Source organism: Castor canadensis, chromosome X (genome assembly GCF_047511655.1).
Source record: "Castor canadensis chromosome X, mCasCan1.hap1v2, whole genome shotgun sequence".
Lineage (NCBI taxonomy): Eukaryota > Metazoa > Chordata > Mammalia > Rodentia > Castoridae > Castor > Castor canadensis.
In genome coordinates, this window is record NC_133405.1 from 109,317,275 (window position 1) to 109,332,622 (window position 15,348).

At 34.8% G+C, this 15,348-nt stretch overlaps 1 protein-coding gene across 1 annotated transcript in view; it reads right to left on the reverse strand.

The window, feature by feature from the left end:
- The window catches only part of Cfap47 (cilia and flagella associated protein 47), a 393,644-nt gene that overhangs the window by 36,436 nt on the left and 341,860 nt on the right, over nucleotides 1-15,348 (reverse strand). Inside the window, exons 59-61 of the mRNA XM_074062282.1 lie at nucleotides 11,185-11,344; nucleotides 9,700-9,794; nucleotides 5,073-5,228 (exon numbers count right to left, since the gene is read on the reverse strand). Coding sequence (XP_073918383.1) covers nucleotides 5,073-5,228; nucleotides 9,700-9,794; nucleotides 11,185-11,344 — 411 coding nt within the window. The remainder of the gene's footprint in view (nucleotides 1-5,072; nucleotides 5,229-9,699; nucleotides 9,795-11,184; nucleotides 11,345-15,348) is intronic.

Below are 15,348 nucleotides of genomic sequence, written 5' to 3' on the forward strand. Positions count from 1 at the left end.
AAAAATAGTCCTTAGACAAGTTTAAGTCATATCTAATGATTACTCATCAAATCTTATTCATGTGAAATGTAATAGACAGACACCCGCAAGACCTTTTAAAAATGTTTTTCCATATGTAAAAATCAATCTCTGATCTCCCAAATTGTTGCTTCTCATCCTGTTAACAAAATTGGAAATTTCTATTCTTAAGAATGTGGTATAGCATATATAGACACATATTTATTTATATTGAGAATGGGACATGGAAAATGTCCCATGGGAACACATTATCCATACAGATAAAATAACATATAAGAACGCTAGAGAGTATATCAATCATATTCACCTATACAAGAATGAATACAGAATTTTTAAAACAATTGAAACCATCATATGAAAGGGAATAAGGTAGAAAGAAGAAAGATAGAGGAGATGAACCAAATGGAGTGTCACAAAGAAACTCCCTGTGTATCTTAAACCACTAAAAATGTCATTTTTTCTTCTTCTTTTGTTTATATAAAATCAGAGAACAGGAGGGCAGAACTGGTTCTGTCTGGGGGGTTGGTACCAGTGGGAGGGGGGAGGAGGTAGGGCAATGGTGAAGGAGGGAGAATATTGTGCAAATATTGTGTGTACATGTGTGTAAATGGAAAAATGATATCTGTTGAAAGTGTTCCAGGAATGGGGGAAGGGGGAATTAAGGGGAATGGTGGAGAGGGTGAATTCAAGTGTGATATATTTGATATATTGTAAGAACTTTTGTAACTGCCACAATGTATCCCCACCCAGTACAACAATAAAAAAAATGATAAAATCTTACCATTATCTGAATGAATATCAAAAAAAGAATGCTAGAGTGTTTTATGAGATAAGGAATTTCCATTTCATTCAAATAACACAATAAAGATTTTTTTGCAGTGCTGGGGATGGAACCCAGCACATGCTAGACAAGCATGGTACCACACAGCTACACCCCCAACCAGCTGATGTTTTTTTGAAAGCACACTCTGTATATAGTTGAGATATACATCTTTTTCCTTAATTGCTGAAGCCTTTATGATGGCGTCAGAATGAGATTAGGTAATAAGAAGATAACTTTACTTTCAGAAGCTCTGAGTCCCCTCTAAATGTCTGTCACTATGGATATCAAAATTCCATGTATAAGAAGGTTCATTAGTATAGAATACATCCATGCTTATTAGCTAGAGGCAAAAGGTAAAGAAAGTAGAAACTATTAAAATAAAAGGTACAGTATTTGTCTTTGTGGAGCTTGCGATAAAAATGAAGGAAATGACAATTGTCAATACTACAACTTGCTTTTAACTTATTTCTGTGGTAACAGAAGAATAATTACAGGGAGAAAAATAACAGGGAGAAGTAAGCGGGCCTATGAGAGCATAGTCCTGGGAACCTGTTTACTAAGGATTACCATGGAGGAGACCAATGCACCAAAACTGGAGGGTGAATGAAGGCCGAATACATATGAAGAGGTAGAAAACTCCTACTCATTTAAGCATGCTGTGGGTATTGTATATGGTAGAAATGAGCTTGGCCTGTTTGAGGAAGAATTTATGTGAGTGGAGCAGAGGGACTGGTAGGAGCTTATCAAAAGGTAAAGCAAGCAAAGTGGGCAAGAGTTAGACCATGCAGGATATAGGTAAGATTTGGAACTTCTAAGAATAATGAGAGGGAATTAGTGACTAGCATTCAATTTCATTCTTTATCCAACATTTAGCACCATATTTTTGTACTTTTTTCACAGATAATTTTTTATGTGGTTGTGAGAAAATTCTTTCATGCAGTTATGTTTTCATTTCAAAACATCATTTGTCAGTGACTGAAGATGAGCTTTCTAGTACATCATTATCACATAACACTCCTAGATTTTTAAGTAATAATAATAATATAGTGGCAACACTTACAGAACATATATTGAGAATCATGTACTTTCTAAGGATTTCACATGGATTTGTACATTTAATTCTCAAATACATCCTATAAAATGGGTACCATTATTATCTCCTCATTACAGCTGAAGAAATTGAGTTCACAATGAGATAAAATAATTTTCTAAAGGTCCTACAAGTTGATTGACTGTAGACTTCACAACCTAGAATAGCAGGCTTTTCATAAGGCACAACTGCTGAAGTCCCACTAGCATCATTGTCTGATAGTGTGCAGGACATGACCTGGGCATTGGAATGCAGTGGTCCACATAGTTATTTCCAATCTTAAGTAATGAAGCAGTAAACTAAGTGGCTTATCAAAAGGTTTATTTTCAAAATCTATTTGAAGTAGATTGCTTTCTTAATATAACTTCCAAAGTTCCTCAAATGATGTTGGCTGCTTCCTTACAGATTTTAATTATATAAGAAGATGTGGATTATTTTTACAAGATAGTAAGTTTTAATCAATTTATATTATTAGATTTATAATTTATTTAGCTTACAACCTGACAAGACTACAACTTAAGTAATTTAAAGAACCAAAATATACAGAAAAGTATCCTATGTGCAACTATTTCCTTACCTTTAATTATACTCAGTGTAACATGAGAGCTACATTTTTCATAATTTTTTTCAGGTAGAGTCTCATGTTTTTTCCTGGGGCTGGCCTCAAATGGTGATCCTCCTACCTATGCTTCTCACATAGCTGAGACCATAGGCGCACACCACCTTGCCCAGCTTATGGGCTGAGATAGGGCTCACTAACTTTTTGCCTGAGCTGGCCTCGAAATGCAATTCCTCCTGATCTCTATCTTCCAAGAAGCTGGGATTACAGGCTTACGACACTGTGCCTGCCCTTGTGCATAAATTTTTAAGTGCACAATGCAACACTTAATGTTGTACTATATTGTACGACAGATCTCTAGAACTTATTCATCCTTCACAACTTAAACATACTCATGGAACAACAACCCGCCATTTCCTCTTCCCTATAGATCCTGGCAACTATTATTACACTTTGTTTCTATGAGTTTGACAACTTAAAATTCATCATATAAGTAGTACCATGTAGTATTCGCCTTTCTGTAATTGGCTTATTTCACTTAGCATAATGCCCTTTGGGTTTATCCATGATGTTACGTATTATAGAAGTGTGTCTTTGAAAAAAAAAAGCAAAGTAGTGCCCTAGTATATGTTTTTACCATATTTTCCTTATTCACTCATCTGTTGATAGATATTCAGCTTTTAAATTTGTTGAACAGCATCTGTACTATTTTTCAAAGTAGCCATACCATTTTGCATTTCTACCAACAGTGTGCAAGGTTAAAATTTCCCTACATCCTTACCAATACTTGTTTTTTAAAAAAAATAAAGCCCATGCTGGTTAGGTGTGAGATCATGTTTCATGATAGTTTTGATATATATTTCCCTTATAATTAGTGATGTGGATTATTTTCTCATATCACTATTGATTATCATCTTTGTAGAAATGTCTATTTAAGTCTTTTATCCTATTTTAAAATCAGGTTATTAGGCTTTTCTATTATTGAGTTGTAGGAGTTCCTTATATTGTTTGGAGATTAACACCTTACCAGATACATGGTTTGCAAATATTTTCTCTGGTTCTATAGGCTGTTTTTACACCTTGTTGATTTATTTCCTTTGCTGTGAAGATTTTGAGTTTGATTCAGTCCGATTTATTTGTGTTTGTTTTTGTTGTCTGTGCTTTGGTGCTATATCCTTGAAATAATTGCCAAGACCAATGTCATGAGAAGATCCTGTGCCATGGGTAGGATCTCTAGCAATAAGGTCCGAAAAATCTCCCTACAGGCTTTGGTGAGTTTTATTTCACATGCAACCCAGGTGTAGGAACCTTTTGGTTAGTTTCTGTTGTAACACAAAGAAAATTTGTCCATGAGTCTTCACTGAATTGGTATGTGCAGACAGAAGGAGGATCCAGGTCTCCCTACACTACCACGTTGATAACACTAGTTGGGGTCACTTTATTTCAAGTGATGCATCACATATTTAGAGAAATAGATACAGGCTGAGTGTTACCCATCCAAAATGCTTGGGACCAGAAGTATTTTGATTTTGGGATTTTTTTCAGATCTTGGAGTATTTGCATATACACAATGTGATACCTTGGGGATGGAACCTAACTCTCAACACAAAATTCATTTATGGTTCATATATATCTCATATGCATATCCTGAAGGTTATTCTATGTAATATTTTTAGTGTATGTGTATTCTGACTGTGATTTATCACATGATATCAGGTATGGAATTTTCCATTTATGACAAGACATGGTGCTCAAAAACTGTTGAATTTTAGAGCATCTTGGATTTTGGATTCTCACATCTGGGATGCTCTACTTGCAACATATTTAAACTATTTTGATTTGTACGTAAAAATTTGGAATACAAAGTAAATGTGTGCAATGCATAATATTATGCAAAAACTATGTGGTACTATATCTAATTTATGTAAATTTTTCCATTTCTTTCTTTCTTTCTTTTAATTCATTTATTCACATGTGCATACATTCAATTACTTTAAATAAGAGATATTCATTGAAGATTTTGTCTATAAACTCAAAATTGCAAGTTTTAAGGGCTAGGGATGTATATCAGTGATACAATGTTATTTACCATGTGCAAGGCCCTGGGTTCAATCCCCAGCTCTGCAAAAAAAAAGTTATATAAAATTATAGGTCATGGCTTCAGTCAAGTTCATTAAATCAGAAAAAGACTGGGGGTTTAGCTCAGGGAAGAACACTTGCCTACATGTTTAATCCTCAGAACCACATCCCTCCAAAAACAAATCAGAAAGAGAGAGTAGAGGAAGAAATTAAAGTTGAGGGGAAGTAGACATTAAAGTTACTACAGCTTTTTAAATTTTCTCATTGTTGACAGAATCACAATCCATGTTGTATAAATCCAGCAACAACCAAAACTATTGTCACTTTTGAGTTTACTACTATGTTAAGACATAACACTCCCTAAGTACAAACCTGAATGTTGTGGTGTAAATAAATAAATGGGCATTAATCTTTATAACTGAGCAATCTACAACCTATAGGTCAAAGAAACTGGGTCCTTACTGATTATCATGTTTACATCCACAGGGTTTTGGCTTTCTTACCAGTTATATCTTCATTAGCATTCTTATATGAATTTCTTTTTGGAAGCACTATAAATTCTGTCATTTCTGGGGTAGGATTTGGGCCAAAAAAATCACCAGACAGGGTGACTTCTACCTTTTTATCTACTCGCTTCTTGGTCTGACATTTTATGACAACTAAAAGAGAGAAACATTTTTGGTTAGTTTCACTATTAGGTTATATAAACTTCTTGAGATAGAAGAAAATGAACTATGTCATTAAAAATCTTCCTTTGGCATATTTTAAACTTTCATTACATATGTGTTCAAACACACCTACAGAGAGACACACTTGTGCAAAGTCTATATACATTGACATCTTGGAAGTAAATATAAACAAGTCTGTAAGATATATATTAGACTAAAAGAGACTTTATTAGGATGTAGAAATTTGGTTCCAGAACAGACCTAATCATATTGATAACTTTAGTAGCAACTGTGAATACATGAATTTCTACCTTTTAAAATGTGCATGTTCATTATAATATAAAGATCTACTTTTATGATAATATTATAACAAATGCCTTCAAATAATTTTGAAAAATAAGTTGAGTAACACTTATTTTGTAATAGCAATTAAAATTTTTCTTTCAGATTATTTATATGAATCTTAAAATTCATAAATTAAGTACATCTTTAAATTTTAATTTTTGAATTACTTTTCAATTTATAAAATGTTCCTTGTTAGATATGAAAAATAAAATTGTCATGAATTATTTAAAATTAAAGTGTGATTATATATTAATTTAACATATAGCAGTAAAGATCTATATATAAATAATACTATATGTATTAAATTATAATATCTTCCTATATCAAGTACAGGCAAATTTATCAGTGATATTCTTAGAAATCAAAATAGTGTTTATATGTACAATTAATAAGTATATAAAGAAGTACTAATATATTCCTTTGGCATGACCTCTGTAATACTATGGGGCCATGTATATGTGAGTCCATATTAATAAGAACATTATTTCATCTATATATACTAGGTTGTAGCTTTATCAAGTCAAATCATATAAATATAAATTGAATATAAGTGAAAAGCAGGAATCAATATTTTAAAAGTTTGAAATATATTATGCATGCTTTTGTAGCATCAATAATATATTCATATGAACTACAAAATTAATTGCTGTCAGATATAGGTATTTTATTTCTTCTTTTTTTAAGGTATTTTCACAATACATATGATATTGTAGCATAAATGATGATGGAACTGGAGAACATCATCTTTAAGTGAAGTTAGCCAGGTTCAGATGGCCAAAAGTCGCACGTTTTCTCACATATGTGGAATATACACCTAACACAAATACAGCAATATTGTGAAAAACAGGTTATGCTAAGGGGAGGTCACAAACAAGAGGGGGAAGGTAAAAGAAGACAGTTAAGTTGAATGTGGTTAAAGTACTGTCTATACAATAATGAATACAGAATTTTCAAACCTGTTGAAATTGCCATAAGTAGGGACTAAGTTTATAAAAAGAAGAAAAGTAGAGGAGATGATCCAATTTGGGCTATAATACATATATACATGGAAATGTCACAAGGAAATTCCCTGTGTAGTTATTTTAAATAAACAAAAAATGTCATGGTTTTCTTTTATGAAATCAGAGAACAGCGGGGCAGAACAGGTCCTGTTTGGGGAAGATGGGTTTGGTACCAGTGGGAGGGGAGAGGAGGTAGGGGAAGTGTGTGTGAGGGTCAATATAGTGCAAATACTGTGTACACATGTACGTAAATGGAAAAATGATACCTGTTGAAGCTTCCAGGAATGAGGGAATAGAGGAGAATGATGGAGGGTGTGAATTCAATTATGATATATTTGATACATTGTAAGAACTTTTGTAAATGCCACAATGTACCCCCTCTCAGCACAACAATAAAAAAAATTTAAAAAGAGTTGCAATGGCTATGAAAAATATACAAGCTTTTCTGGTTATAACTAGCTTTGGTCTTAAATCATTGAATTGGAAATTAGTGTGGTCAAAATTATGGTTGGTATCATGTCACTGGTCTTGTCCTATAAATCTTTAGGAAATTAGTGTCCAGGCAATGCAAGGCTCAATCACAATGGATTATTTTCCAATGTCTTTACAATATAACAGGTAGTGGACTTCTTTTCTAATTATCTTCCTCAGTGGACAGTAGTTGATAAGAATGCACAATGAGAAAAGGTAGCTTACAGTACAACAAAAGCATTCTGAGTTTGTAAATAAGCTAAGTGAGAGATACACAAAAAAGAAAAACTTTGTTGCTGGTGGAATGGCTCAAGAGGTAGAGCACCTGCCTAGCAAGGCTGTAGCCCTGAGTTGAAGCCCCAGTACCACCAAAAAAAGCAGTAGGTTTTCTCTGCTCTGGTGAGTTATTAAGAAAAGAATGGAGAATTAACTGTACAAAGCAAATAATATGTTTGCATAAAATTATACCCATTTGCTAGCAAGAGCATTTTGACAGAAAAATAGTTACCAATAGTTTCAGATTTTGGATAAAATGATTTAATAACTAATAGCTAATCTATTTCAGAACATTGATGTTACTACTAGGTTGTACTAATCCAACAAAGGCTATTTACAGAACTCACATTTAATTTAAAAACCAAGTAAATACCAAGAAAACTGACTCAAAGGAAAATGTTGTGGATGTTTAACTTACTTTAAAGAAAATATACAAGAAATTTATGTTTTTATTGTCATAAGCTTTGATGTAGACTGAAAAATTCTGCTTAAGCCTTTCGTCTGGAAAAAACAAAATTGTAATACATACAAGCAACACCACTATTAGAATTCCCTGAGTGATGTCTAAGCTGCATTACATCACTTTGATCAGATGACTATGTATTACAAAATTTAAACACTTCAGTTCTATGGAAAATAACAATCAATTACCTTCTAGAATGAAAAAAAGTCATTTTTAAATGTCTGTGGAGCATTATGAAAATAATTTAGTATATGGGAAATACTTATATGTGTTGATAATTTTTAAACTCAAGAATAAAAATACTTCAAGTAAAACTGACTTTTATATGTCAAAGGTACCATTGTATATAGGGATTTTTACTCCAGTTAAATTATCTCAACTAGCTAAAATGCTTTGTCTTTCTTATTATTGCTTATGTTTTCTCTTCAACAAAATTAGAGATAAGGGAAGAACAGATTCTACCCGGAAGAGAGGGGGGATGGGGGGAAGAGGGAGGGGGCAGGGGATAGGGGGGAGAAATGGCCCAAACAATGTATGCACATGTGAATAAATGAACAACAAAAAAGTAAACTACATAAGGAAATATTTAGTCTTGGCCTTTCTTTATAAACATTTATCTTGGGAAATGCTTTATTTATAAGCAAAAACTTACTACTTTCTTCTCTAAGTGTGGTGACATAATTTATGTTGTAGAAATCTAATTTTTCTTTTTTGTCATAGCTGGGGATCTAGCCCAGGGCCTTATGCATTGTAGACTAGCATTCTACTATTGAGCTAGACTCTTAGTCAGGAAGTCTAAGTCTTTTAACATAGAATGATTAGTATTGGAGAGAGAAGGAAAAAGCAAACATCCAAGAATTTTAAAACTTCCAACCCAGGAATGATGGTGCAAACCTGTAATCCTGGCTCCTTAGGACATGGAGGCCAGAGGATCATGAGTTCAAGGTCAGCCTAGGGAAAGTTATTGAGACCCTACCAGAAAAACAAAGAAACAAACAAACAACAAGGGCTGCTGGCATGGCTCAAGTGGTAAGAGTTCTTGCCTAGATTGCCCAAGTTTAATTGGATTTAATTGACAGTCCGCAAAAAACAAAACAAAATTCTATATGTGTTTTTCAAGGCAGAAATTAAAAATACATACTTCTGTGCTTTGCAAAGCAATTCAGCACATGTTAGTTATGAAGGCTGTGTCTAGAGAATGGCAAAGGTTCGAATATTGAATTTCATTATATTATTCTATAAGTGGAATTTCATTTCTTAGGCGATCCTGGGAAGAAACTGGGAAAATCAAGGCATATGGATCCCTTGCGTAAGAAGAGAATTGAGGAAAGAGAATATACAGAAACTAGACAGAAGCATGGGGAATGTGGAGAAAAAAGTAGTTACTGAGAAAAAGAAAGACATTCAAGGGTAGGGATTTTATATTGTGTCTATCTTGGCAAAGTAAATCACACTGAAAATTTTGGTGTATTCGGGGTGGTACTGGAGAATATTTTAAAGTTTTTTTTTGTGTCTCAGTCAACTAATTAAAAAAATGAAATCAGCATTCTCACAGGATAGATGAGTCTGAGTTTCATAAGAACTGAAATGTGGTGATTAAATGTGACCAGAGAACTAAAGTGCCCAGGAATCTTATGGTCTAGTGCAGGACTCTGTAGGATAAGAGGGTCTGAAGTTAATTTCATTTCAACCTGAATTGATATTTGGGTTTCATCAACAGGAAGGCAACAGTAAATGGGGTGGTTTTGTGGGAAAGTTATTAGATTCATTAGTGGGAGAAAGGGTAATGTTCCAGCATTCCACCAATAGGGCTGGTCTTTCGAACTTGAATTTCTTATCTGTACAAAAAAGACGGGATTAGATGATGACTAAGATTTTTAGAATTCTGGCACTAAAATATATCTACCTGGAGGACCCTCAGGGAGTGGTGACTGTGGAAGTCCAATAATTGGGTATATCCAGTGTATTGTTTCCATTTCTTTGCTGTCTATTCCCATACATCTAATTAGAGAAATTAAAATATCAAGAGTAAACAAAAAAGAGAAACACTTTCAATGTTAGCATAAAACAGCTTGTTTATTAACCAAATGGCACTTTAGTAAATCTTGTGAATTTAAACTTATGCAGAGAGAAACTGAACTAGGAAGCATTTTATGCAAATACTGATTTTATAAACATTTCCAAGCAAACCTTTGGAAATTGTCATAAAGAGAACCACCATGAGATGCAAGTTAAAATTAAGGAGGTTTTGTTTTCTCCTCTTAAAGAGTGTAATTGGATTTACTGATATAACTAAATTGTGATTAATGAGAGGTATTAAGAGTCCTCATGGATTATAGTCTAAACTGGGCAGGCAAAACACAAAACAAAAACAATCCCCTTAAGTACAGTACTACAGAAAGTGATGATGAATTGAGTTTAGGGGGATACCAGTTAAAATAAAAAGGTCATATGTTTAAACATTCTAGGTATATCACTATTAGGAGAGAAATACTAGAAAATGTTACTGATCATTTTAAAAATGAAATTTTCTTGTTAAAATGAAATAATGTAATAATAAGACACTACAGGCAAGATGAGGTATGCATGTGGCTTGTGCAATTGCAAGACACTTAGAAGGGTTCCATGCTTGTTTAATGTACTACCATAACTATATTAAAATTCTTGATAGCTTTTTAATAAGGACCCTCTCATTCTCATTTTTTCTCTGGGACTCATAAATTATGTAGCAAGTAGTGATTGTAAGAGTGGTGAAATGACTGGCAGAATGGATACTAATAGGACCACAGTAAAAAAAGGAAATTAAATATGAGGAAGAAATATGCAAACATAGGACGTAATAAAAATTTTTAAATTAAGTTTTCCATAGAATTATTTAATTAAGTTAGAAGAGCAGAGAAAACATTTAAATTTTGCACCAATATTGGAGTTTGTTTGAAATTCAGCTAAGCAAAGAGTGTAAGTTACCTGCATTCTGGTAATGACACAGTATCATGGCAGTCAGGATGTCATCTCTACCTTGTACAAGGTCATCACAAGTCATAGACTTTGCCAAGACAAGCTGCTGCAGGTTGTCCTCAAGACACCAATTATTTATTGACCTACCAGTCACTATTTTCTCAGTCAAAAAGGAGTCCATTTGCATACTCCTGACTAGATTGATATTAATAATTAAGATTGAACCTCTTCATTACTCTGAACTTCAAATCAATAATCATATATATATAAAATAAATATATTTTCTTCTTTGAACATATGAACTTCAGCAGTTCAGAGAATTCAAAACCATGAGGCTTATGTTGCATATGTATCATACGTAAAAGAAACAAATTGCATCAGTGCCAGTCAAAACAGAATTCTTTGTGCTTCAATGTCATTATTTAAATGTTACCTTTTAATCTCTATATCCAATTCATCAAAATTGTCAATAGGCCATTGTTCTCCATTTGCTCTCCTCATTTTAACAATGACCATTGTTTTGTATAATTTCATTTTATGAGGTATAAATAACACTGGGATAACCAAATTTCCTCTAGGAGGTACCAGGATACCTGCAACACACATAAAAATGATTTTAAATGTAAATGTTTACAGAATGTAATATTAGTTGTACAAAGGAATTACTTAATTCTTTATTGATTATCAAATTTTTAAATTTTCTCCTGAAACAAAAATACATACACTAAGTTATAAATTCACTTCACTATTTTATTTCAAATGTCATCAACCTTATTCAAAAATGCACTTTCTCCTGAAGTAGGAAGTTTCTCTTGAAGAGACTAGACAAACTGATAAAATGTTGAAAAGGATGGCTGAGGTGCTGCACAGTGACAAACCATAAAACCCATGAGTCTTTTCACACCTTACTGGAAGTGCAAAAGTGGTATAGAAGAGAATGTGGAGCTACTTTTGGTCCTTTAATTTCTTGTATACTTTTTCTAGACTTTAACATGGCCAGGTTCTGCTTGGAGCCCCCTAATTGCTGTGAAGGAAATCTGTTCATTTACTTAACTGATTTAAAGCTTATTTGTTAAAAAAAAAAGTTCTGTTCTTGATTTTGAAAACCATAAAGCAGAAAAACTGGAATTATTTTCTTGTGTTCTGATGGATTAGAAGTTTTCAGCACCTAAGATACTTGTTACATATGGAGCCTGCCAAACCCCACCTCTAGAGGTTCTGATTTATTCAGTCTGTGTTAGGACTCAGGAAGCTGCATATGTAAGTAGCTCCAGTAGGATCCAGAAGCAGATTGTTATGAGATAATTCTTTGAAAAATAACCTACCTGTTGGACAAATATGGAGAGATTGGAAGAATGGTGATCTTCAGGGTATTTTTAACAGTGAGGATATTCATGTTGTGGTATCTACCTTTATTTTGAAGAGTAACAGTATTTATAACCACAGTAAGGAATTATTGACTACTCTCCTTTCAAAGAATTCTTGTTACAAGATTGATGATAAAGCAATATTGACTCAGATGAAAATACTAAACTATTAAAAATATTAAGAATGGGAGGAGAGGCTGGGTGTGGTGGCTCCCACCTATAATCTCAGCACTTGACTCTTTAAGGAAGGAGGACAGTGAGTTCAAGGCCAGTCTGGGCTATACAATGAGATTATATTTAAAAGAAAAAGCAAAGGAAAAAAGAAAGAAGAATGGAAAGAGAGAATGACCCTGCTTCAAAATATCCCAACTCAAAATTTCAAAAAATTTTAAACTTTTAGTTGTATTTCCTTGAGGAAATGAAAAATTTCTAAGGCCCAATGCAAAAGTTGAAATACTAATAGTTAATATAATTAATAGTCAATATATATTGACTATTAACTGTTCTAGTCTCTATGCTAAGTATTATTTATACAATATCTCATTTAATTATCAGAAAACCACCAAAGAATTAAGTTCTCTTATGTTTCTCATTTTAGAAATGGGGAAATTGAGACAATTTGCTTAAATAACTAGTCTAAATCCCCATAGAAAGATTGTGCAGGAAAAAGCAAGATGGTGGTTAGGGTAGGGAACCAGAATTCCTGAGCTCCATGACTCCAGAAACCACCTCAAGATGTGAAAGGAGCTACACTTGGGTAATTCTGATTGCTTTTAGCAAAAATAATAACCACCAACATATTAGGTGCACATAAAATTCAAAGAATGACCCTTAAAACAGCTTTTAATTGCACCTAATAGCTAGGAAAATCCCACTATGGTACAGTCAACAGGGCATGTGTGCCCTGGGGAAAACCCCCCCAGGCTGTTTCTCCCTTTTTTTTCTTTAAATAAGCAGAAGATAGAGCATCAATAAGATTTAAACTCTGTGACCTCCTGGACCTTGTGGAAAGTCTCCTTGTGCCCCACTGTGCTGAATCCAGTCCCAGGAAGTGTCTGCCTTGAGAAAAGTGGTACGCCATTTGTAACCCCCAGCCAGTTTCAAAGCTGCCTGTAAAAACCCGCAGACCCAATAGATGAGCAACACTCATCATATGCAACTCCCCTACCCACTCCTGGGGAACATATTCCAGCACAGCCCCTCAGCAGATTAAACACTCCCTCAACAAAACTGAAAAGCATAGACAGGGAATTGTAACCTAACACCAACTGTGGGGGTGGGGTGGAAAGATGAACCTGCCCTGGAGGACAGGGGTGGGACAAGGAGCTAAATACTCAGTGAATAAATGTGGGGAAAGTAACAAAGGCTGACAGCACAGGTGGGAGGGCAACCTCCCAAAGCTGGGCCTGGCGAATTACTGAGCTAGTCTCCTGGGACTGAGGGTGGTACTCAAAACTGAATTGTCCCACCTTGCTGGGGGAGGAGCTGATGAGCCAGAGTTTCAGGTGTAGGGCAACACAGTTGCCACCTGATGAAAACAACAACAGATCTGACCACCTTGCATAAACTGACAGTGAGTTACCTCAGGTCCCAACTGCAACCTGCCCTGTGGACAGAAGAAACCAAATATTGCTCACCAAGCCAGTTAACCTAGTGAGACCACTTCAGAGCTCCCACGTGGAATGGATAGCCTATAAGACCAAGGAAAGTAGAAAAAATAAACCTCCTGCCATCTTCATCCCAAGCTGTCCAACAAGAGGGGCAGCACCCTTCTTCACAATGTTCAGAAGACAAAGCACCAATACCAGGATTGGATGCCAAAGGAATAAGTCCAGAAATTTTACTGAGCAGACTGAACTTTTTGTTGTTTTTTTATTATTCATTTATTCATATGTGCATACATATTGTTTGGGCCATTTCTCTTCCCTGCCCCCCACCCTTTCACTCTCCCCCACCTGCTTCCAGGCAGAACCTGTTCTGTTCTTTTTGTATTAGCAACTTTACTATCCCTATATTCTTATCCTCATTCTTACCCCCTTCACTTTCCCTCCTTTTCTTGAGCTACAATCCATTGCTCTCCCTCTCAACTACTTTTTCTGCTCTTTCTCATCCACTCTCTCCTCATCTTTACCTCCCCCTTCTATTCTTCCAACCTGTCACCATACTACCCCTCCCTCCTACACACTCATCACCTGCTGGCTAGTGTACTGTACCAACCATACATGCCCAGCCCCCTGCAATTCTGGACACAAGCACTCTCCACTACAACAGTGGAACTATACCCAAATACATACAAGGGCCACAAAAATCCAGCAGTCCCCATAACTCTTCCCCAATCCATGCCCCCTTTCTGCTCCCCCCTTTAGTGCCACATTTATCAATTACCAAGTTTTTATCTCTAGCCAAACAACCATTACTCTGCCAACTCCCACTATTTATAGATACTATCCAAGGGGTTTTCTATATAATTGGTAAACAATTAGTCTGGCATTAAACCTGTGAATTTGATATTGATAATTTACACCTTCAGGCTAGTGACAAAAATAGTACATCAAGCTACATAATAACTAAGTCAGTCATGACACAAAAATTAAATCAAGGGAAAGAAAACAGGCAATTAAAACCACCAACTAGCCAATCAAGAACATAGTTGCACAGCACCAATAGGAGTGATGGGAGAAGAAGAAGAAGGAAAGGAAACTACACTCCTCAAAAATATCAATCCAATAGGGGATTAAGGGGAAATGAAAAAAATGGATACCCAGTTCCTGACCCCCAAAAAACAATGATAATTGTCACTAATGCACCCAGTCATGCCACAAAAAATCCCTCAGAGAGGAAATCATGAAAGAGGTCATTGAGAAACACATGGAGAAGATACTAGACACAGTTAACCAGAAAGTACAACATGCACTCCAAGAAATTTCAAGACACCACAAATAAAGAACTTGAGAATACACAGAAACAACTAAATGAACTCAGAGAGGACTTCGACAAACACCAATGTGAAACAAAGGACACTGTAAAAAGAGAAATATATAAATTAAAAATGACAACACAAAATATAAAAGAGGAACTGAACAAAGATAGGAAAACCTCAGAAAAAAGAATCAGACAGAAATCCTGGAAATAAAAAGTCCTCTCAGTCAAACAAAAAACATAGTGGAAGGCCATTCCACAGACAAGAACAAGTGGAAGATAGAATCTCAGAGCTTGACTATAAAAGAGAT